Consider the following 23,229-nt stretch of genomic DNA (forward strand, 5'->3'; position numbering starts at 1 on the left):
GGGGCGGCAGCCTGTCACCCGAAGCACGGGGAGCCCCCCGGAGGGCTCTCCGTGCTTCGGGCGAGTGTCTGCAAGCCTTGCGCGCCCGGCAGGAGGTCCCGACGGGCGCGCGAGGCTTGGGGCGGCACCCTGTCACCCGAAGCTTCCGGCGAGTGTCTGCAAGCCTTGCGCGCCCGGCGGGAGGTCTCGACGGGCGCGCGAGGCTTGGGGCGGCAGCCTGTCACCCGAAGCACGGGGAGCCCCCCGAGGGCTCTCCGTGTTTCGGGCGAGTGTCTGCAAGCCTTGCGCGCCCGGCGGGAGGTCCCGACGGGCGCGCGAGGCTTGGGGCGGCAGCCTGTCGCCCGAAGCACGGGGAGGCCTCCGGAGGGCTCTCCGTGCTTGGGGCGACAGGCTGCAAGCCTTGCGCGCCCGGCGGGAGGTCCCGACGGGCGCGCGAGGCTTGGGGCGGCAGCCTGTCACCCGAAGCACGGGGAGCCCCCCAGGGCTCTCCGTGCTTCGGGCGAGTGTCTGCAAGCCTTGCGCGCCCGGCGGGAGGTCCCGACGGGCGCGCGAGGCTTGGGGCGGCAGCCTGCACCCCGAAGCATGCGGAGCCCTCCGGAGGGCGCCCCGTGCTTCGGGCAGGTGTGCGCAAGGCTTGGGGCGGCAGCCGCGGCTGGGGGGGGAATATTTTTTTTTTATTCATTTTCCCCCCCCAAAAAACGAGGTGCGTCCTATGGGCCGGTGCGCCCTATAGAACGAAAAATACGGTAGGTACCGCTCCAGCGGGAAGGTAAACGGCGTTTCTGTGCGCTGCTCTGGTTCGCCAGAAGCAGCTTAGTCATGCTGGCCACATGACCCGGAAGCTGTATGCCGGCTCCCGAGATGAGCGCCGCAACCCCAGAGTCAGCCACGACTGGACCTAATAGTCAGGGGTCCCTTTACCTTTATTTGTAGAGTTTAGAGATTTAACTTGAGGCTAATGCAGGTATGATTGGATCGAGTCTCTGACCCGTTACAGAACTTGTAGCTAACGCCTCAGCAGTGGCGTAGCGTGGGTTGTCAGCACCCGGGGCAAGGCAAGTAATTTGCGCCCCCTAGCCCGTGGATTTGCGCCCCCTAACCCGTGGATTTGCGCCCCCTAACCCTAACCCCCAGATGTTGCGCCCGGTGCGGCCGGCCCCCCCTGCACCCCCCACGCTACGCCACTGCACCTCAGTCTATAAGGCATTATCAGCATTCGGAAGGACTGGCTTCCATATAGTGGAAGCTGCAGCCACAAGCATAAACGTCAAGGCATAGGAGCAGAACTGTTACCTCGGTATTCCACACATCCAGCAGGGCTTTGACCATTTATGCAGCCAAGGACCAATGCTGAGCTGGGAAAAGGGGTTGTGGTCATATGTTCATTTAAATAGTGTAAATGGCAGGGTTAGAGGTGCCTGTTCAACAGCAAGTTTGAAACAATGCTCTTTTCTGTACTGCGCTGGGACAAGCAATCCTTTGTGAGGAAGTAAAGAATTGCAGCCTTTGCTTCTCCCAGTCCTTTTATCAAAAAGGCAGCCTGGGATGTTGAATGTACCTCCGACTGCAGCCTTTGTGGTTCCTGCTTAGGGCAACACTGCCTCCTGGTGTTGCTAAGCAGTACTTGACTTTACTTACAGTGGACCCGAGTCCAAACAGCAGGGGATGGATGGCCTATTACAAACCAAGGGCTGCTGCTGCCAGAAATAGTAGCCTCTGGGTCAAGTTCAGTGTTTGAAACTCCCATTGTTCTAGGCACATTTTGCAACAGGGAATTTCATTAGCACGAGCAATTTGAGCTCTGGGTGCAGAACTGTGCCTAACATTTCGGATTTAAACTGCAGAGTGGAAGGAGGACCTGTTATTTGCCTCCCTACTTCCAGCTACTCTCTGAAGACAGGAGAAGAGACCCTCTTAAGAATATTAGGGGGGTGGGCAGGTGAAGGACCAAACCATGTGAAAAATGAACGTAATGTTTTAGCTGCAGTTCATTCATTTTCAGCTTTGTATTCTTGTTATAAAAAAAGAGCAGCTAGACGTTCCATTGTCACACTCATAACACAGGTTTAAGGTGCCATTTAGCTGTTAGCTTTCATATCTCAGTTTCTAACACTGGTCAAGTTCTTCCCTCTCCTCTCCCTAACATTTAATGCCATCGTGCCACCTATTTTCCTATCAATTTGCTTCACAACATTGAATGGTCTAAGATCATTTGTACTAGAGAAACAGGAAGCAGGGGACTTTCCCCTGGGCTGGTGTTGATGTCCCTGGGAAGCTGTAATTCTGCCTGATATCTTTTTAAATGCCACTGGCTGCTCACGGTGCAGTGTGTGCTTAAATCACGTCCATGCCATGAGTAAGACTTAGTGCTCTACTTTGCCTGGACTCTGCTTGGTGTCTCTGTTCAAGTGCTGAAGAATGCAGTGCTATCGTTTGCAAACTCCACACATCCTTTGTCCACAAAGAAGTCTGAATTTGGTTCCCGGTGCACAGACCAGCTGATGCATTCAACCTGTGCAAAGTCAGTTCACTTGCAGGAGTTTGCAGTAATTGCATAGGTAATTACTGGATACAGACCCCAACAACCCAGAAAGTCCAGCCTCAGTTTTGCTTTTGTGTTTTTGTACACTCTAGGGGTGACTCAAAGCAGAAACTGTGTGAATGGGAGAAGGCTTAAGCTTGCTGGTGTTTATCTGAGAGACTGAACTCAAAACATTGGAATTGGTTCAATTTACTTTATTGTAGAAATATATTGCAAAATATGCCAGTAAGGGGGTAGTAATTAGCCAAGGCAGCCGAGCACCTGGACACTCTGCTCCACCCTCACCTGTAATCTGTCAACTGTGCAAAATAGGGTGGCGGAAAAAAACAGCAATCATAGGTCGGCGCACAGGTGAGTCTCAGAGTAGAAGTGGAGAGTGCATGAATTAATTTTGTCCCAAGAAGCGACTGAAAATGCTGTTTGAAATGAAAGAGGCAGAAGTTTCTAGTGCAGCTGCTTACAAAGAAGTGGGTCGTTTGTAGTGAAGCCCCGCTGCATTCTGGCTCCTGGTGCGTTCCCCAGTCAAATGGCTGACTGATACCCGCAAAGGCTGACCAGCTACAGGGCAAGGGTTGTGCAAACCAAGCTGTGCAAGAACTGCATGACGAGCTCAAGGGAAGGTGATGGTGGTGAGAGGCATAAGCTCCAGCGTCTGTTCAAGGGAAGTGCGCTGCTCCTGGAAGTCGGTGGTGTGACCATTTCTGTAGTGGCCATATTCAAACTTAATCCTCAGTTCACCAATTTTCGACTGGGGGAGGATATCTGGAATCCACTCAATGATGAAAGGTGTCGGTTCCTTCTGATCAGGGGATGTGTTGCCTGGGAGGAAGGAAGCCAGAAAGAGGAGAGGAGCACTTTGGACCTTCTTTCCCCATTGTGTGGGGGGAAAAACAAGTTTCTCCAAGAGGAGGAGGAGCTTCCAACTCTACAAATCTGTGAGCTGGTGGGAAAAGAAGGCTCCTTTGAGGTGCAAAGGGATCTGCTTATACACCTACCGACTTTCAGGAAGGTTTTCAGCTCCAGAGGCCGGAGGACTGGCTGCTTCTCCAAGCGCCCGTAAGTGTCTGGGATGCTCTCCACCTCAACTTTGGGGCACTTAAAGGGCTCATAGGTGCCATCCTGGTTCTGGATGAAGCTGCGTGTGATTTTCAGAGGCATCTGGGAAGAGGAGTTGGGAATGGGAGATGAAAACACAGGATTTCTGAACAGGCAAATGAGAGGAGCGGCATCCCTTTGCAAGAGGCCCTTTGTAAGCCCAGAGTTTGATCCTCAACCTGCAGAAATCAGGATGCCAAAGTTCTGGGAGTTGAGTAAGAACCTAAGAAAGGCCTCGCTGGATCAGGCCAGTGGCCCATCTAGTCCAACATTCTGTTCTCACAGTGGCCAACCAGACGCCTGCGGAACCCTGCAAGCAGGATTTGAGCACAAAAACTCCCCAACCTCTCTCACCACCACAGAAACACAAGTGAACAGAACAAGCAGCGCATACATTAAGCATAACAGAAACATCGCCACCCAACCCCACCCCCACCCATCTTCCCTCCGTCCACCCTTCCCCCCCCCTTCCCCCTGATGTCTCAACAAATGAAACGGATTTGTAAAAATGTTACATGGAAAAAATATGAGAGACATTACACTTACTTCTGTAAAACAAGAAAATCTTTAATAATAATAATAATAATAAACCTCCCCTCCTGTAGTTTCCAGCAACTGATATTCGGAAGCATTGCTGCCTCCGACCGTGGAGGCAGAGTCGAGCCATCAGCAGTGGCGTAGCGTGGGTTGTCAGCACCCGGGGCAAGGCAAGTAATTTGCACCCCCTAACCCGTGGATTTGCGTCCCCCTAACCCTAACCCGCCCGGGTTGTGCCCGGCCCCCCCCTGCACCCCCCACGCTACGCCACTGGCCATCAGGGCTAGCAGCCACCAGGAGTTCTCTCCTCCATGAATTCATGAATTTCTCTAACCTTCTTCTAAAATCATCACAACTAGTAGATCATAAGAGAATTATTCTAGGAAGCTCATGCTAACCCCCAGAGGCCAGTTCCTCGAACTTTTAATCCCAGGATGCAAAATAAAATGTTATGCCCAGCGCTGGCCCTTCCTCCCCAACCCCCCCAATGAATGCCCTCCCATCTGTTCACAAAACAGAGAAAAACCGTAGACAAGAAGGAGCAAGGGGGGGTGTCTTACCTCAAGGGTATCAAAGATCTGTTTGACTTGCAAGATGTTTGTGATGTGCCACGTATATTTGGAAAAGGTGCCCAGGGGCAAAGCATCTTTCCGGACAAAAGCTGGAAAGGAAGAAGCCCATCAAGGTGGCGTGATGGCGGCCACATTCCTCCTCCTGTGGCCAACTCCAATGGCAGAGGGAGCCAAGACGGCACCCTCAAGCTGCTGCTCCCTACAATTCCCATCATTCCTGACCTTTGGCCACGCTGGCCGAGAGTGATGGAAGGTGGCGTTCAACAACACCCAGAGGGCATCTGTTGGCTATCCCTTTCACATGGTGTTGAGAAAGGAGACGAAATGTGATCTCATGGGAGTCACAGAAACAGGTGAGTTGTAGAGTTGGAAGGGACCACAAGGGTCACAATCGCTGTGGCATAAAGTTCTTCTGAGGCCACAAGGAGAGGCTGTGCAGAGAGACCTTTCAGCTCTGCAGCATGCAGTTACAAGGGACTGGTCCCCTTCAGCTGCTGCTCCCACTGTTCATAGAATTTTAGAGCTGGAAAGAGACCTAAAGTAGGCTTCCTCAACCTCGGCCCTCCAGATGTTTTGAGACTACAATTCCCATCATCCCTGGCCACTGGTACTGCTAGCTAGGGATCATGGGAATTGTAGGCCAAAAACATCTGGAGGGCCGAGGTTGAGGAAGCCTGACCTAAAGGGTCATCTAGTCTAAGCCCCTGCAAGGCAGGAATCACAGCTAAAGAATCCCTGACAGGTGGCCATTTGACCTCTGCTTAGAAACCTCCAGTGAAAGAGAGCCTATCAGCTTCCTAGTGAGTCAGTCTCACTGTCTAACAACTAGAAAGTTCTTCCTAATGTTTAGTCAGAATCTTGTTATTTGAATCCATTGGTTCTGGTCCTCTCCTCTGGAACAGCAAAAAACAACAACCTGGCTCCATCTTCCATGGGACAGCCCTCCACACATTTGAAGATGGTTCTCATATCACCCCTCAGCCTTGCCTTCTCCAGGCTAAACATCCCCAACTCCCTCAACCGTTCCTCACAAGGCCTGGTTTCCAAACCCCTGGTCCTTTTGGTCACCTACCTCTGCACACCTTCCAGCTGGTCAATATCCTTCTTAAATTGTGGTGCCCAGAACTGGACACAGGACTCCAGGTGGGGCCTGACCAAGGAAGAATAGAGCAGTACTATCGCTTCCTTTGACCTACTTCTGCTGCAGCAGCCTAGAACAGTATTAGCTTCTGTTGCTGCTGCATCACACTGCTGACTCATGTTAAGCTTTCTTATGCCTCAGTACAACCTTTCTATTACAAAGCATCAATGTGCAGCTAATATCCCAAGTGGCTTCCCACAGAAAAGATGCTCTAAAGGTTGAGTACCTGTGGTCGAATTTGGCATCCGCTTCTTGATGCTCCCAACAGAAATCCTCTGCTGGAGAGCCTCAAAGAAAGCCTGGGGGATGTGGAACACCAGTGGCTCTGGTTTGCCTGGGTAAAAACATGGACAAATGAAGAAATGCTTTTGAGAGGAACAACATAATAATGTTTAGACATTTCAACAAGGGCCAAGGCTCAAGCTAGATCATAAAAAAGGAAGGGGGGGGAACCTATTGAGGTGAAAACTCTTGAAATAATTCACAAAGATAACCAAAGAGGAGGTTGGATGTTTAAGAGTGAAAGAGAGAAAAACTCACAGCTATGGGATAGCTACCGTATTTTTCGCTCTATAAGACGCACCAGACCACAAGACGCACCTAGTTTTTGGAGTAGGAAAACAAGGGAAAAAAAATCGGAATCTCAGAAGCCAGAACAGCAAGAGGGATCGCTGCGCAGTAAAAGCAGCAATCCCTCTTGTTGTTCTGGCTTCTGTGATAGCTGCACAGCCTGCATTCGCTCCATAAGACGCACACATCTTTCCCCTTACTTTTTAGGAGGGAAAAAGTGAGTCTTATAGAGCAAAAAATACGGTATGTAGGATTTCCTCTGGGTGAATATTTTGTGGGCAGCCAGGGAACAGATGGAGACTGGTGTGTGTGAGAGAGACGAGAGAGGCCAACCATCCCAAAGTTCTGATATATGGGGCAGTTTTTATCAGTTAGTCCAATTCTCTTCTATGCTCAAACACATACATATATATTTTATTGACTGGCTCCTAGAGTTAGCAGGCATTCTGCTTGCAACTGCCCAGGTGAAGTGATGGGAAGTCCTGGCCAAAGTGAGGTGTTCTGCTTTCTGCATAAAGAATGCATGAATGGTTGCTTGGGGATGGACAAGCCATCTCCTTGCTGCAGTGTCGGGCCTGCGCCTGTAAAGGCTGGGAGATCAGCCAGGCTGATTTGCAGTAAGTGTACACAATTTTTAATGAAGTACTAGATCTGGCCATTTTGATGTTTTTGACATCCTTCTTTGGTACTCCTGCACCCAACCACTCCCACAAGTCCTCTTTTGGGTCTGCAGTTCACAACAGCACTACGTTCAGCTGGGAACCAGGAGTGCCACTATAGATGGAGTCTGTGACTCCAGAAAGCAGTATAGGAGTGCAGGAGGCGGCGGCAGGAGGTTCTTGATTGGCTCCAGTCAATCAACCTTGTCTAGATCTGGTTTCTGCTGCTGCCAGTTTATTTGAGCCCAGCGTGTAAATTAAACATAGTGAGAGGGCTTCTCTGCCAGTTTCATTTAGCCATAAATGCGCTCTCTCTCTCTCTCTCTCTCTCTCTCTTTCCCCCTAAGAAATTAACAGTGTTGAGTGCAACCTAACACCAATCATATCAGTACCATCTGAGTGCTACTGGAGAATAGCCTTATGCAGACAAAAGCCACTTACACAAGACACTGCAGGGCATTCCATCCGATGATCCTCTTATAATATGAACAAGGATTCAAGGGATAAAGGTGAGGTCAGAGGAGACTTACCATCAAACTGGTAATGCATGGCTTGGTGGATGCGTTCAGTGACACTGGCCAACCACTCTTGGAAGGACAAGGTTACTTGTGATTCATCAAGCAGCTGACTGCAAGCTAAGGAAAAGGAAAACTCTTAACCTAAGCACATCAGGCCAATGGCCACCTAGTCCAGCCTCCTGGCTCACAGTGGCCAACCAGGTGCCTCTTTTGGGAAACCTGCAAGCAGGACCTGAACCATAGCTGTCAACTTTTCCCTTTTCTTGCGAGGAATCCTATTCAGAATAAGGGAATTTCCCTTAAAAAAGGGAAAACGTTGACAGCTATGACCTGAACACAATAGCACTCCCCCCCCCATTGGAGAACAGCCTCTACTAAAGGCCTCATAAAGAAGCACAAATTCGGGAACAAAGGGAGAAAATAACTAAGAGGAAGGTACGTTTGGCAAATCCTCATTGCGATCAACTCCCACCCGGAAACCTATGTCTCCACTGTGGAAGGATGTGCGGATCCAGAATTGGCCTCCACAGCCATTTACCGACACACCCCTAAGACTGTTTTCATGGAAGACAATCTTACTCGATAACAAGTAATCGCTAAGAGACAATCTAAAAATATATGAATGACACAAAAGGAAAAAGGGATGGACAGGGGAAAAGAAAGCAAGCAAACACAGGCACTCCACTATTAATGTTACAAAGTTCTTATAATGACCAGCTTTCACTTTAGGATGCTCAGAATCTTAAGAGAGACAAGGTCAGTGCTGAGGTTTCAAGTCTTTAATTTCTTATATTAATTTATTTCCTCATGGAGAGGAAAGGGAGTGTAATACAGTTCCCCAGACATGCATATAAGGCAGGAAGACCAAAAAGCTGAAGGAACTAAAGAAGACAGCTGGAAAGTAGAGTGTAGGCTGAGCAAAACTGGCCTTTTGTGGAAAACCCTCACAGTCCATTTCTGCTTTGCGTTCCTTGCAGCTTGCTGAGCTGGCAGAAAGAAAACTCACCTTGCCTTTTCAGTGAAGCAACCGCTGGCTTTTTCAATCCACTTTTGCGCAGGTTTGTGTTTGCCACGTCTTGAGACAAGAGGGGGCTACTTGCTTGTGTGCCTTAAAAGTAAAAGTTGCAACAGCTTTAGAACGAGTAGCACTGGGAAAGCAAAGATGGTGCAGGTAAGAGTCAAAGTGGAACATGTAACACAAACAAGTCAAAATTTAATATTCTCACCCATTCCTTCGTCTTTTTTCCTCTTTTTGGCCTTGGAGGCAGCAGCCTCTCCAGAGCTCAAGGCGGATTCAGGCTGACAGAGAAGCTGGGCTCCTACTGTTGACTTCAGACCTGGAGTTGCAGGAGAGAAGAGGTTGAAGGTTTGAGTCTTCACTCTGCGTTTCTCCTCATAAAATGTGAGCTTAAACGCAGTGAGCTCCCTTTGCTTCTAAGCCTGCCTACAGGGACTGCCAGTGCTATTCCCAGGGTGAGCTGCAGGGGCCCAGCCCTTCCAAGGTATTCCAGTCTGCGCACCCACACACCCCACATACAGGCATGGCAGGGGATTTTTTACTTCATGCACTTGGCCTGAGCTGTCTGCTGACCACATCCTTTCAGCCTCACTCATGTTCTCTGACCTTACCCACCGCTGGAATCATAGCTGAGGAAATCTGCAAACTCCTGGGCCAAGAGATCATCGCTGGCAAAGGCACAGAGGCAGGCAAAGAAGTGATTGCATTTCTGGCTTGCCTCTTCCTTAGCAGAAGCTGCCTTGCTGGACTTCAGGGACTGGCAGGAGCAGAGGAAGCGGTGTTCCGCCCTGCTCTTGTGGCCAGCCTTGTGGGAGAAGGAGATGTGGAGGTAACCCAAGCTATGCTTCTGGCTGGCTTTGCACTTCACCACTAGGATGTTCTTGGTAATCCTCTGAACTAGGGGCCCTGTGGACTCCGTGGCCAACTGCCATAAGGTTTGTTTCGTCTCAGCAGAGGCCTGCAACGAGTTCAAGACTGAGCTTTTCAGGGGCAACGGGGTGGCCTCTGCCTGACAGTTCACAGCCAGTTTAATGTGCTGGCACTGGTTTTCCACCACCCCTTGTGCAGCCGCCTTCAAACACGATGGGACGTAGCAGCGCCCAGAGCTGAGCTGTGTGATGATGGTCCCGTCTACTGTCTGGATGGTGGTCTCCGAAACTCCCAGCTCCACAAAGCACCGGTACTCTGGCCCCCTGTCCCTCTGCCGCACTGAATAGACCTGCAGATCAGAGCCAGTGTTGATTTTGACCGCGTCGACACTGGTCTGCTTCCGGGTACCGTAGCGGAAGATGGTGCCGCAAGTCTTGTTCTTGCAGCTCAGCCCGCGGGTGCCGTTGTAGGTGCCGCACCGGGGGCATTTCCTGATGCCTCTCAGGGTAGCTTTCCCCAAGTCTGATAAGAAAGCTGGGACTTTACTCCTGGCAGGGTTTGAGTCCATCCTTCAGGCAGCCTGGGCAAAAGGAAGGCACAAAGAAATGAGAGATCTGATCAATTGGAATGCCTTGCTCCAAGTGCATTCAAGCAAAGGTGCTCTGTAGGGGCTTTCAGAAGCAAACATGATGTCAGAGATGATCTACCTATTTGTTGTTGTTGCTAAAAAGAAGCTGCAAGGGGGTCAGTTTTGAGCAGCTGTGCAGGAAGCACAAAAAAGAGCTGCTGTTAGCTATGGACAGACAGAACCATATAGACATCATAGCTCCCTGTATATTCCCATCTCAGCAGCAGATACAACTACAGCATGTGTGTGTGTGTGTGTGTGTGTGTGTGTGTGTGTGTGTCGGGGGGCAGGTTAGCCCCCTCCACCGCAGTATGACCTAACACTCTGCTTTCAACAAAAATTTAAAAATGCTTCTGAGATGTCAGGTCTCGTTTGTCCCGCAGGTACACCTGACCTTTTCAACCTTATGAAACACACACAGCTTGGTTCATCTTGTCTTCATTTTCCCTATATGCCCTTTTAAATCTGGAGTGATAAATATGGCATAGGAAGCAAAGGACCCCTATTAACATCTGAACTCCGTTCAAAACACTAATCACTTCAAGACATTCATTTTCCAGGTTGCTAACCTTAGGTGACCTTTCCTGCAAGGAGGATCAGATTAAGCAGACCTGCTCCAAAACTTAGGCATCTCAGTCCAGTTCGACTTGGTGGGCCACATTATCAATCAACAACAAAAAATGTGTGTATGTGGAGATGTGTGTATGTGGTATCTGTACTGTGCAAATCAAAGCCTCAGTTTCCCACCTCCTAAAATGGGAGGAAGGAACCTTCCTTACAGGACTGCAGAATGAACAAAGTGACCTAAATAAATAAATTAGGTGCAGTGAGGCTGTTGGACTTCTGACTCCCAACAGCTGCATCCAGTGTGGCAGCAGGTCAAAAATGATAAGAGCTCTCCTCCAGCAACACCTGGGGGACACCATGTTGGCTGTCCCTGATACACAGCATCGAACATACCAATCCCCACTCCTGCTTCCCCCAAAGTCCAATGGAACATCATTAACCCGTGCTGTTCAGTCCAATGTCCAGCTATCCATGTTGAAAGTAATATAATCTGTTAGGTGCCTGTTTTACATGACCCCAGAACTGAGGATGGACCAAGAAGGGGCGGGATCTAGGGATGCCATGAATCACTCTCAAGATTCTGGCAAGAACTCGGACCACCAGCCCAGTGGTGTCACAATGAAGCATTTTCTGGCAAGGAACCTCTGCTGTGATGTTCCAATGAGGTCATAAAGGGGGAAAGATGCATGCGAAATGTGAATCTTGCCACTAGCCCTTGCATTCTCAGATTGAGTCAGAGGAATCCTGGGAAGTCACACATATTGGGACTCGCTGCTGCTGCTGGAAGGCAAATATTGATTTGGGGACTGCTCTCTTTCTCTCCCAATCTCTGTCAATAGTGGAGAAGGAAAGGACTGATCAGATTCTGCCTAAGTCAAGGTCCAATGGACAGCCAGGCAGGCCCTTTTCCCACTTAGAAGCATCACCCCCCACAACCCAGATGCATCATCGCTTCCAGCCTACTTTTGGCTCTAAGGGATGCCCTGCATTTCAGATTATTCACAACACATCTCAAACTATAAACAAATGCAGAATTATGAAAGTAAACAAAACCCTTCAATAATTAGTACACAAAGGTGAATTCAAGGGGGAGGCAATGATTTAATTATTTTCTTTATATCTCACCTTTTTTTCTAAGGAGCTCAAGGTGGCGTATATGGTTTCCCCTCTCCTCATTGATTCCCACAACAACCCTGAGAGGTAGGCTAGACTGAGAGGCAATGACTGGTCCTAGGTCATGCCAAGTGAGTTTCCTGAGAGAGTGGGAATCTGCCAGATCCTAGTCAGCACAGAGGGCTGGATCGAAAGCCCCTAATTCTCGATCCCTAAGCCACACCAATCTTGAGCTACAGCACTGAAAAACTGCAAAATGCCCACCCTACCTGATATGAGCCAGTAGGAGGGCTTAGAATGTGGCTGTAATTTGCTGTCTCAATCCCCTCAACCCCAATTAGGATTGCTCTGCCCTGCCCCCCAGCATCTGCCAGAACTCATAAATATTCATTTTTCCTCCCCCCAGTCCATGGTTCCAAGAAGTCCTCCTAGTTCATGAACCATTCCACAGTCCATCAAGTTGTCTGGTCGCCTGCCAGCCAAGTGATCATTAAAATGAGAGAGTTCAGAGCTAGGGAGTGGCAGTTTTATTTTTTTTAATCTTTTGCTCACTCTTCCTCCAGGCACCAGAGAGCAGCACACACAGTTCTCCCCTTACCTATTTTATTCTCAGAACAATCTTATGAGGTGGGCTACATTGAGAGAGGACAACTGGCGAAAGTCACCCAGGCTGATGTCCTAACCTGGTCACCACCAGAGGTTTTGGACTACAATTCCCAGCAGTGGAAGCTTAGCCATATGATTCTGGGGCTAATGGAAGTTGTAGTGCAAACGATCTCTAAGACACCAGGTTGCGGAATGGTGCTCTAACCACTACCTAACAGTCTCCAATGTATTATTTGCACAGGTTCAAACCAATTCACATATTTTGTTGTGAAACTTGCAAAGGTTTCCACCTCTTTAGCCACCCAGTAAGTCATCACATAGCGTTCCTTTGCAAGTAGTACTCCTGAAACAAGCAGAAAGCAGTGATTCAGGCATTTTTAAGAACTTAAGAAGAGTCCGCTGGAAGCCGCCCAGAGTGGCTGGGGCAACCGAGTCAGATGGGCAGGGCACAAACAATAAAATCATCGTCATGGTTGCTATTATCATCAGGCCAATGGCCCATCCAGTTCAGCATCCTGCTCTCACAGTGGCCAGCCAGATGCTCGTGGGAATCTGCGGCGAGCGGGATGCGAGCCCAAGAGCAGCCCTCTCCCCTCCTGTGGTCTCCAGCAACGGGCACGCATTGTTGCCTTCGGCGGCGGCAGCAGCAGAGCCAGCCTGGCAAATCGGGGCAGCGGCTTCCTGCCCCCTCGCCGCCGTGTGCAGCCGCCCGGCAGGCGGTGGCAGCAGCAGCTTCCAGGGGCGAAAGAGACTCACTTGGACAGAGACCGGGCAGGGAGGGAGGCGAGGAGGCATTCGTTCCCTTCACAAAGGGAAGGCTCAGGGGCACGTGGCCCGTGCGAGCTTCTTCAGGGAGGCAGGAGAAAGCACTCTGCCCATGTTCAGAGGCACCCTGCCTTCTCAGAAGCCAGACTGCGTTTTGAGAAGCAGAGAGGCGGCCCACGGCGGGGCATCCCTCCTGCCCGCTTGGACGTGCAGCTCAGCCGGCCCGAGAAGCAGCCATCCTCCGACCCCGCGCTTGACACCTTCCGCATGGCGTCACCAGCAGCAGCAGCTGCGCGACGTGCGGCGATGACGTCACGGGCCGGCAGCGGCCGCGCCCCCTCCTCGGTCGCATGGCAACCGCGGGCGGGCGGGGCGGGAGAGGTGAGGCCTAGGCCAGAGAGTCTCCCTCCAGCCCGCCCAACGTCACTTCCTGCCGCTCCCTCCGCAGCGGCGCCCAGCAGGACCCTTCCCCTTCCCGCCGAGGCCCCCGCCGCGTCGCCTTTTACCTGGGCGGCCTCCTCAGCCTCGGGGCCCAGCCGGGCGGGCGGCCGGCGGAGGAAGTCGGCGAGCGGCCTCCGCTATGGCTCCTTACAAACGGCTCGCGGGTCTCGTCTGTAAGAGCGGCTCCCATTGGCGCAGCGGAGGCGCCGCTGGCTCGCGAAGCACGACGGGAAACGCAGTCCGGCTGTCTCCCAGGGTCGCGGAAGTCCCGTGCGGGGCTCCTCCTTATGTAAAAGGCCCCGAGAGCTCGAGGGGAAAGGATGGGACGCGGGAGGGGGGGGGATATGAGGCGGACGCGTCAGGGCTGCGCTTTATTCCTTACAAGCGTAGCACGAAACTGCACCTACCTGGCTTTTGGGGCGGCGTGGGCTTTGCAACGGTCTCGCCTAGTTTACTTAATGTTCTTTCGTGTTAAAAATGCCCTTGAAGGGCGGCTTGGATGCCCCCTTGCGATTCCCTCGCTGAGGCGAGCCCTGGCACGCCTTTAAAGGACGGCTCTCCGTTTTCATCCTCTGAGGCTGGGTGACTAGCACCGAGGCAGGATGTCAAACAAGCTTGAGGAACCTACTTACTAAAGTGGCAATTGTTGTTTAGTCGTGTCCGCCTCTTCGTGACCCCCTGGACCAGAGCACGCCAGGCACTCCTGTCTTCCACTGCCTCCCGCAGTTCAGTCAAACCCATGCTGGTATCTTCGAGAACACTATCCAACCATCTCGTCCTCTGTCATCCCCTTCTCCTTGTGCCCTCCATCTTTCCCAACATCAGGGTCTTCTCCAGGGAGTCTTCTCTTCTCATGAGGTGGCCAAAGTACTGGAGCCTCAGCTTCAGCACCTGTCCTTCCAGTGAGCACTCAGGGCTGATTTCCTTCGGAACAGATAGGTTTGATCTTCTTGCAGTCCATGGGACTCTCAAGAGTCTCCTCCAGCACCAGAATTCAAAAGCATCCATTCTTCGGCGATCAGCCTTCTTGATGGTCCAGCTCTCACTTCCATACATCACTACTGGGAAAACCATAGCTTGAACTAGATGGACCTTTGTCGTAAAAAAAAAGTGGCAATATCACTCCCCATAAAGTGAAGCTTGGCCGCAACTGCAAAGCCTCAAGAGTGCAATTTATTGAGAGGAAATAAGCAATAGTTGCATGGGTTGCTGGAGGCAGTGAAGGCTTCTATTCAGGATGTAGCCTTCTTTGGGTCTAGGTTCTGAAGTTTCCAAGAGGCTGCACACCAGAAATACCCCTTAGGAAAGGCTCCAGAGAATATGAGCCTTTGGTTGGTTACAGCTACTTCTATTTCATAATATGCCACAACTCCCCATTTTCTATGAAGTGGTTGATGATCTCTGAAAAATCTGACCTTATTACATTTGCACATGGTGGTCAGCAAACAAAGCAATGTGTCACTGAAGAGTTCACCCAGAGTTGGAAAAACACAACCTGTCCAGTGTGAAGTAAAGATGCTGCAATCAAAAACCAAAGGAGTTATGGGTTTGGACATTCACCTCTATGCCTGGTGAGAGATGCTCAAGGAAGAAGTGCAGGCAAGTGCCAAACGCCCACTCTCTATTTCTTAACACACATAAGAGAGGTGGTGAAATAAGGTCTCAACAGCCCTTCAATTGAGTAGGATGGCTACCCAAGAAACTGGTTGCTCTTGCTAAGGCCTCCTTCAGAGCCTCATCACCCAAGAGAAAAAGGCTGGCCGGTAATTTAGACTTGGCAACTCAAGAGACCTTTTCCAGTTCCACTTTTCTCCCAAACCTGTGCTAGAATATCTGAGCAGTAAAGTAAACAAAAGGTTAAGGATGAAATACGCAAGCTCACATCTTTTATTAACATCTTAATGGCTTTCAAAAGTCACGGTTTCTGGAGTGAAGTTCTTGAACTTCTAAACACAAGTATCAAAATACATTAGTTCAAACGAAGCTTTCAATGTTCATACAGAGACAAAAATGGGCTGCTACTTTTAAAAACAAAATAACCCAAAAACAATACCCCAGGCAGCTTTATCCTCCTTTGTTATCTGTATGGGGCATTACTCTCCTTTACATTTACCGTATTTTAAGAAGACTCCCTTTTAAAACTGAAAGGCTGCTTAAACTAAACACAAGAAGGAAAAGGGCAGTAGTGAGAGAAAGAAATAGGCTCAAATGCTTCACCTACTTTTTTTGTAGGGCCACTGGAGACGTTACAGCAGAAGAGGCTGACACTTGGTAAGCAACTAGTTTTTAATGTGGCTTATGTAGCAGAAGTGACCTCCAGAAAAGTATGAAAAATCCTAGTCAGAAGTAGCTTAGCAGTAACAATTGTATAACTGGAAGGGCCTCATCCATTCATTTTTCTCAAAGCATTTCTAAGTCTGAGGAACTTTAGAATTTTAAGTCTTTAATTATGCTCAACAAAAACAACCTGAAATTCATTTCTTTCCTGGATGCCCAAACGGAGAGTAGGGGAAAAGCAACCAGCACTGACATAATATTAAAAGCCTTGTTTGTGTGTTTTTTAAACTAGGTAACAGTATCTCAGACAGTTCCAATGACAGGAATTTGATTTAAGACAACTAAACCTGGGCAGTTCTATTGCTGAAAATACACACATAGAAATTCCAGTGCGGCACCAAACTCACCTCAAACCTATTCCTGTCCTCTTTTGAAAGAATTGTACAGGCAGAGGTGGTAAAAATAATTTTAAAGATATGTTTATGCAAGTTTAAAAGGCAGCAAGGAGGCAGAAATAAGAGTGGTATATGAGTTAAAGCTGTCTTTTCAGTATACTTCACTTTTTTAAACATATGGGGGGCCAGACCCTGCTTTCAGGGTAAAAACTGGTTTTTGATTGTTGTTTTTTACAGCCAGGTTTCACTGAACTCAAGCCATCTGGTTCTGCTTCCTTTACAGAATTCCAGTTGTTAAACAGAGTCAGGGACAAGAGTTTCTCAAGAGTCACCATAAGTTTTCCTTTGTCTTTTCCTCTACCCCCTCCCACTGCAAATTATATTTGTAGCAAACTTTCAAATTTTAGAACACCATTCACACCCAGCAAATCATGGAACACTCCCCAAAGGTGAGGGGTTGAAATCAAGACAAATAGGATTTTAACATCTCCAAAGCCAACCCTCTATCATAGGGTCACTTATTTCCATAAAACACATTTGTCATAGGATACTCCATATATCATAAACTCAATAATCCCTTGATACATTGCTCCACTACAACCAATGCAGAATAAAAAGCATACACCTCCATGGGCCCAGACATTAACTGGGATAAATAAATATTACACCTAGGGGTAGCTTTCTTTTTTGCACTCTCTGAAGGCTAAGTCAAGGAGGTAGGATAGCAAGGTTTTTTTTGGCCTCTGAACAATTAAAAATGCTTAATCCAGCTGGTCCTTCAGGCTTAACCGGAGCATTCCTCATACTCCTGGCCTGATCCGCACAATGCTACTAGTAATCAGAGCTCTACCTGTACATGCTAAATCAAGTCAAATTTACTCCACTTGAGTAAGAAGTTGCTAAGACCAATGTATTCTCTACATATTTGAAAAATGAGAGCATGACTGGTGTATTCAAAATCTAATAATGTATTTGATATTCACATGCAAAAAGCCAAAGTTTAGAATCATACTCGTTAAGTCACATAGACCTCTCTGCCTTTTACCCTTTCAAAGAAGGAGACATACAAAAGCTGACCAACTTTTGTGAAAAATATTAATTTGCTAAAATAGTTTACATGGTATAGGATACATGTAAATGTAAAAACTGAGAGATTTAGAAAAGCTGGTTCATTAGAATGTGTCACATTTTTAATAATATCTGAAACTGGGTTGAAGTTCATCGGTGAAGATCTTTGCACAAACCCAACAGGGATTTCCCAGGCACCTTCTCACGTCTAACAACAGGAAGAGTTGGATCCGTTGGAGAGCTCTGAACAACTACTGCTGCCAACCACCACTTCCCACCGCCACCTCCATTTAATAATTTAACAGCTGACAGTAAGGCAAAAATCACTTTTTGAAAAATGTCTAGATACAAAATAATGTAAACCAATAAGTTATATTTGAAACCCCAGTATAACAAAAGTGAGGAGATGGGACACTTTATACAATAGGCTCTCTTTAGAACAGAATTGTGCACAAGCTGAAGATCACAATAAACCTTCAGAACTCACACAGTTTTGGCGTGTTTTGTTTTTGTACAACTTTTCATATACATTTTCAGTCATACTAGGAATGCAACTAGAACTGCACACTACTTCAGTGGAAAAAAGTTTGATATTGTGCAATATTCTGCCCCAATCTAAAAGTGGCAGAAATCCCTGCATTAGTTGTGTTTCAAACAAGGATCTTAAGAAACACATCTCAAAAGAGGAAAAGAAGGCAAAAGTTGGCAGATATCCAGCATCTAGTATTTCCTGTGTGTGTGTTTTAAAAAAAATGTGGACAACATAGTTTCATGATTAAAAATAAATACTGTTTTCTGACTTTTGCACTGACTTGATTGGATAGGTTTTTTTTAAGTAAACAAAGGGTTTTACAATGCTCCATATATAGCCTCAAAGCCACCAGTTGTTCTATTCCAGAGTCTTTCTCTGTTCCTCTCACTGTGTTTCAAAACCTGCCATTCGATATCCAGTTTGACTAGTTAGAACGCTTCCGTTTTGCCCCTGGGGTGGGGGCGGCGGCGGTGGGGGTGGGGGCGGCACACCATAATTTGCACCCATCCATGCTGCAGAAGACTGTGTCTGACTGAATGAAAAAGGAAATGAAATAAAGCTTAGAAAGTTTACACAGACATAATGAACTGTAATCAAGACAACAGTGAATGTCAAACCAAATATTTTATCACTTTATCCACCACCACTAGTCCAGGCCCACAAAATTAAACCACAGGATGCCTTCAGAAATTCATTCCCACTTTCTGCACCAAATAAACAATGTACAAAATAATTTCTAAGATATATGAAGATAGGTTAGTTTGTTGAGTGACCGCTGACTTCTATCATTCTACACACATCAATGTGGATCAAAAGGGTCTATATTTTGCTTAGAAAGGACACAGAACTGCAAGTCCAATGGCCTGTTTCAGAATCCAACATAATATGGTCCATATGAGAAGTTTCAGAATTAAAGCCTTAAAGATTCCTTTGCACAGAGCCTGTACAAAACAGCAAACACTTACTTGAATCCCTGATTCCATGCTTGTCCATACATTCCATACGCAGGGACCTGCCAGCCATTAGGCATGTACTGGCCAATCTGCTGCGCATTTCCATACCACTGACCCCACTGTCCATAAGGCGGTGGGTATCCCACTTGATTCTGCTGAAAAAGTTCAAATTAAACAAAGTTAGTACATTGGTACAGGGAAGACACACAAAGGTGGATGGTTTTCAGTTACACTGCCACATGCCCCTTTGCCTTTTGCATCCTAAAGCTCATGTAATCACAAACACAAAAGTGTTTTAGTTCGTACAACAAAGCTCATTCCAAAGACTTGTATGGACTGTATTTCACAACATTAAATAATTAAATCATACCATGTTGGGGAGCTGAAGAATTTGTTATTTGTTCCATATGAAACTCAACCGTAGGAGTCAGTCAGACCAGTGGTACATCAGTGGCACATCTGCTCTGACACTGGCCTCAGGCAGAGCCAGTGTTAGAGGTAACAGAAAATAAATCGGGGATCTTACAGATGCAAAATATGTTCTCTACCATTAATTTCTGGCCCTCTTATGGGAAAACTATTGTAAGAAAGTTAAACAGCTAAATTTTCAGGCAGTGCAGTTAAACTGTGGAACTCGGTCCTGCAGGAGGTAGTGATGGCCATCAATTTGAACAGCTTTAAAAGAGGATTAGACAAATTCATTGAGTAGGTGCCTATCGATGGCTACTAGCCCTGATGGCTATGCTTTGCCTCCTACGGTTCTGAATGCCAGTTGCCGAAAACCACAGGAGGGGAAAGGGCTCCTATGCTCAAATCCTGTTTCCTGGTTTCCCATATGCATCTGGGTGGCCACTTTGAGACGAGGATGCTGGACTAGATGGGCCATGGACCTGATCTAGCAAGCTCTTATTATGCCATCATAACTTCTGCTACCCACAAAAATACATTTAGAACTCTAGCTTGTGCTTGGGTACTTCTGCAGCAGAAGCAGGGGCTTGGACCACAAAAGCTAAATTAGGTAACTGAGGCACCAAGATTCAGCACTCTCCCATACAGCATGCCATCTCCACTCCCCATTTCCCAAAAAACAAGTTTGTGTCAGTGTGATAGCAACAGCACGCAAGCCTTAGGATGTGTTGATAGGTCTGTGGTTAACCCTAAGATTATCTTAAATTTATACTTTTATTCCAAGAGTTCCACAGCAAAGAGAGCACAATAACTGAAGAAAGATCAACACATTTTCTAATGACCTTTTACACCTCCAGCCCCTATTATTTGTGTATCTTTTACAGTTGGATCCCATGTTAAGCAACATGTGGGAAATGATGCATATAAATGAAATGAACAACCAGTAAAGGGGTTTGTGGTCTAACTATTTAGGATGAAGAAACCTACCAGAACAGAATTATTTTTTGGGGGGAAAACAACCCTTTTTTTTGGTAGACGCTTACCTGTTGGATTGGATTTATCATATCTGGTGTTTCTTTGCCCCAGTAACATTTCACAACATGTCCTTCTATAGTTGTGCCATTGACTGAAACAATTGCATGTGCAGCGCTTTCATGAGAATTGAACCTGTAACCATTTGAGAAAATTAATCAATAATACAAAACCCCGTCAAACAACCAAGTAATACAAATCCAGCTCACCAAAAATCCATCCAACAATTCATTTCAAGGGATAATCTATGAAATATTGCAAGCCCACCGTGTAGATCCTTCACAATGTATGATATATGCACAAGGCCATGGGGGGCACATCTTGGGGAGGAAGGGCAGGATATCATTCAACATGTAAGTAAGTCAAGAAACTTGTGAGGGGGCTCCAGAGGAAACTGCAGGCCTGATACATTGGGCTGCTCAGCAATCATGGCATAGCAGGAGCAAGGCTTTTTTTTTTTAAAGGTCTTTGTGCAAGACAATGCCTTCCGGAAAGAGAATGAAGGTGGCCACCATCAGCCAGCCCTCCATTAAGCCGCTGTATTGAGTCAGAATACTGAAAAAAGAACATCGGAGTAGCAGCTGTGATGTCAAAATCAGGTGCAAAACACCCAACAGCCCTAAGACACGCAAATGAAAGTTTTATGTGAATGATTGCAGGTTCCTGTTTCTTAGAAATAATCAACATAAATGGAAGGACACTGGAAGGAGTACACTTTAAGTCACAGTTTCAAAAAGGGATTGCAATACTTTAAACTGTACGCTGCGGCATGGGCTTGCTAAAAAAACACACAGGAAAGACAAACAGTAGCATACCGTACAAAGGAGTATCCTTTATCTGGGAAGACCCGAATTTCCATTATTTGCCCAAATGGAGAAAATGTCTGGCGCATCAGCTGTTCTGCAAATCAGAAAACAGAAATAAGGATGTCAGGATATGGAGTTATGGACAACTTCCTAAGGCTACTAAAAACTCATGAGGTGCCGTACCTGTTAGCCCTGAAGTAACACCTCCACAGTACACTGTGCAGTTGCTTGGACTGGACTGATTCACAACATCATCATAGGATAGTTGTTTGGCGTTTGCTGTTTAGGAAAAAAAAAGGTTACACAAGTCTCTAATTTGCTCACAAATAAAAAACCCAAACATTTGTAGAAAGAATTGGCTGTCCATTCCCCGCAACTGCCATGGCTTATGCTTTGCAATATATAATTACTGTTTCAATTTACAGCCACATTCTGCCCCAAAGGCTTACAATTCTATGTGGCCAGGGCTCCTGTCCCCGAACAATTGACAATCGAGACCTACTTGTAAGGTTTTCCACCCAAACAAAATTCTATACAGAGCATCAAACTCACCACATCAATTAAATATACTGGCTATCCCTAGCCCTAGACTGTCAGTTCTAAAAGCTTATTCTAGGCTGGAGAGGAAATATCCCCATGTGTGTTTTGGAAGCTAAAATACTCACACTCATATGTACTCTTTGGAGCTGGAGGTTTACGTGTTGCCCAGTTTGTCCTGATTTGTCTTCCACCAAGCCACTGTCCCCCCATCTGCTGAATCGCATTTTCTGCATCCTACAGAGAAAGCAAAACACTTTCAGAAGGCAGCTCTGTAAGAAAGAAAACTACTAACAATGCTAATTTATAGAAAAATATTTGTTTCAATTACAGAATCACTTTACTACACAAAGGCTGCAAAAGCATCAGATCAACAATTATATGTGGTCTCTTTAAATTTGCAAAAAAACAAAAACAAACAAACAAACCAAAAAAACCTCCAAATACAAAGGCAGCTTACAAAAGGCTGTTCTGTGAAGAGCCCTTTTGTCCATAAATTTTCTCCAGATGCTCCAAGTACTTCATTATGCAAATGAATGCTAAATGGCAAATGAAAATAGAGACAAAAGGTGCCTCCAACAACCAGAAAAATGGGCTGGATCTAAAGTTTTATTCAGTGTGGATCCATTGTAGTGAAGTAACCTAAGTCAGTGCCATTTTAATATAAAAAATATCAACTTGCAGGTATAAAGATATGAAGCTCTATCATTCACAGGTAATCAGCTATCAACTTCTGAAAGACTACAATTAGACTCCCAACCCAAACCGTACTGATTGTGTGAATTCTCCTATTGTGCTCCAAGAACCTGCAGCTCCATGCATAGCCATGGCCATTTAGGGCCAAATTACACATGTGGGGCAACTGCATATATGCTACTCCGATTTAGTCTGATCACATATATAATGGGGTTAAGTTGGTCTACTCTCCACATAAAAAGGAGCATGGGGGTGTGGAAGCAAAGCTCCCCACTCTCAGTTCCTTTGCCTTACCTTACTACACTTCCAGCAGTTTTCTCCCTGGGTGGCTGATATCAAAGCCAGGCTCGGGGAGAAACTGCTTATAAGCAGCAGAATGTAAGGTGGGGGAAGATTTTACTTTCCTGCTTCCCCACATTTGTGTAAAGAGTAGCCTCAACCGTGCTTTGTATGTGAATGGGTCAAAAAATTGTTTTAACATGTGGCAATTCTGCCTCCCCTTGACCAATCTTAGCTGTCAGGAAAAGTGAACTGTTACTACAGTTTTAGTACACTTTAAGCACAGTACGTTAGGGCATGTGTTCCACAAATGGAGAACAAAGGCTGAGGTTTTCTGACTGTAACCTCCTCCCAGAGAGAGATAAAAAAGACAGAGGCTCATGCACTGGCTCCTAGATGGAGAAACTAGTGATCTAACTCAGAAACTCACTGCTCTTGAGAAAGTTATACTGCTGCAAACCATTTAAGACATAGAGAGCTGATAAACACTTTCGTAGATTTTTACCACCACAAGGCGACTGAAAGATACCAATAGCAACTATTTTAGCATTTCAAGTTAATGTGCACTTCCATTCATTAAGCTTCATTCAGTATTATTGGCAGA

The 23,229-nt window shown here is 47.1% G+C and overlaps 3 protein-coding genes across 12 annotated transcripts in view; 1 reads left to right on the forward strand and 2 right to left on the reverse strand.

Moving 5' to 3' along the window:
- LOC128420040 (low molecular weight neuronal intermediate filament-like) overlaps positions 1 to 23,229 on the forward strand; it is a 206,169-nt gene that overhangs the window by 44,047 nt on the left and 138,893 nt on the right. The window lies entirely within an intron of this gene.
- C8H2orf42 (chromosome 8 C2orf42 homolog) lies at positions 2,722 to 13,629 on the reverse strand. Of its 6 annotated transcripts, none has more exons than XM_053401417.1 (10): positions 11,111 to 13,143; positions 10,230 to 10,281; positions 9,268 to 10,102; positions 8,861 to 8,971; positions 8,641 to 8,742; positions 7,647 to 7,751; positions 6,114 to 6,221; positions 4,735 to 4,835; positions 3,538 to 3,700; positions 2,722 to 3,361 (listed from the first exon to the last, which is right to left on the reverse strand). In XM_053401417.1, exons 3-10 carry the CDS (start codon positions 10,088 to 10,090, stop codon positions 3,153 to 3,155), a joined length of 1,722 nt encoding a protein of 573 aa, XP_053257392.1. In that variant the 5' UTR covers positions 10,091 to 10,102; positions 10,230 to 10,281; positions 11,111 to 13,143; the 3' UTR covers positions 2,722 to 3,152. The 6 variants fall into 6 exon arrangements, with proteins under 6 accessions (XP_053257392.1, XP_053257397.1, XP_053257391.1 ...); XM_053401422.1 differs by lacking the exon at positions 11,111 to 13,143 and adding an exon at positions 10,720 to 10,833; XM_053401416.1 differs by lacking the exons at positions 10,230 to 10,281; positions 11,111 to 13,143 and adding an exon at positions 13,193 to 13,629.
- The window catches only part of TIA1 (TIA1 cytotoxic granule associated RNA binding protein), a 34,194-nt gene continuing 26,464 nt past the window's right edge, over positions 15,500 to 23,229 (reverse strand). For 3 of the 5 annotated variants that reach the window (XM_053401430.1, XM_053401428.1, XM_053401432.1), the window contains 6 exons: positions 21,779 to 21,887; positions 21,297 to 21,392; positions 21,123 to 21,207; positions 20,319 to 20,442; positions 18,880 to 19,022; positions 15,500 to 18,446 (listed from right to left, as the gene is read on the reverse strand). In XM_053401430.1, the coding sequence (XP_053257405.1) occupies positions 18,299 to 18,446; positions 18,880 to 19,022; positions 20,319 to 20,442; positions 21,123 to 21,207; positions 21,297 to 21,392; positions 21,779 to 21,887 (705 nt within the window). In that variant the 3' untranslated portion in view covers positions 15,500 to 18,298. The remainder of the gene's footprint in view (positions 18,447 to 18,879; positions 19,023 to 20,318; positions 20,443 to 21,122; positions 21,208 to 21,296; positions 21,393 to 21,778; positions 21,888 to 23,229) is intronic. The other 2 variants (XM_053401431.1, XM_053401429.1) reach the window with 1 other exon arrangement.

This window comes from Podarcis raffonei, chromosome 8, assembly GCF_027172205.1.
Source record: "Podarcis raffonei isolate rPodRaf1 chromosome 8, rPodRaf1.pri, whole genome shotgun sequence".
In the NCBI taxonomy this organism is placed as follows: domain Eukaryota; kingdom Metazoa; phylum Chordata; class Lepidosauria; order Squamata; family Lacertidae; genus Podarcis; species Podarcis raffonei.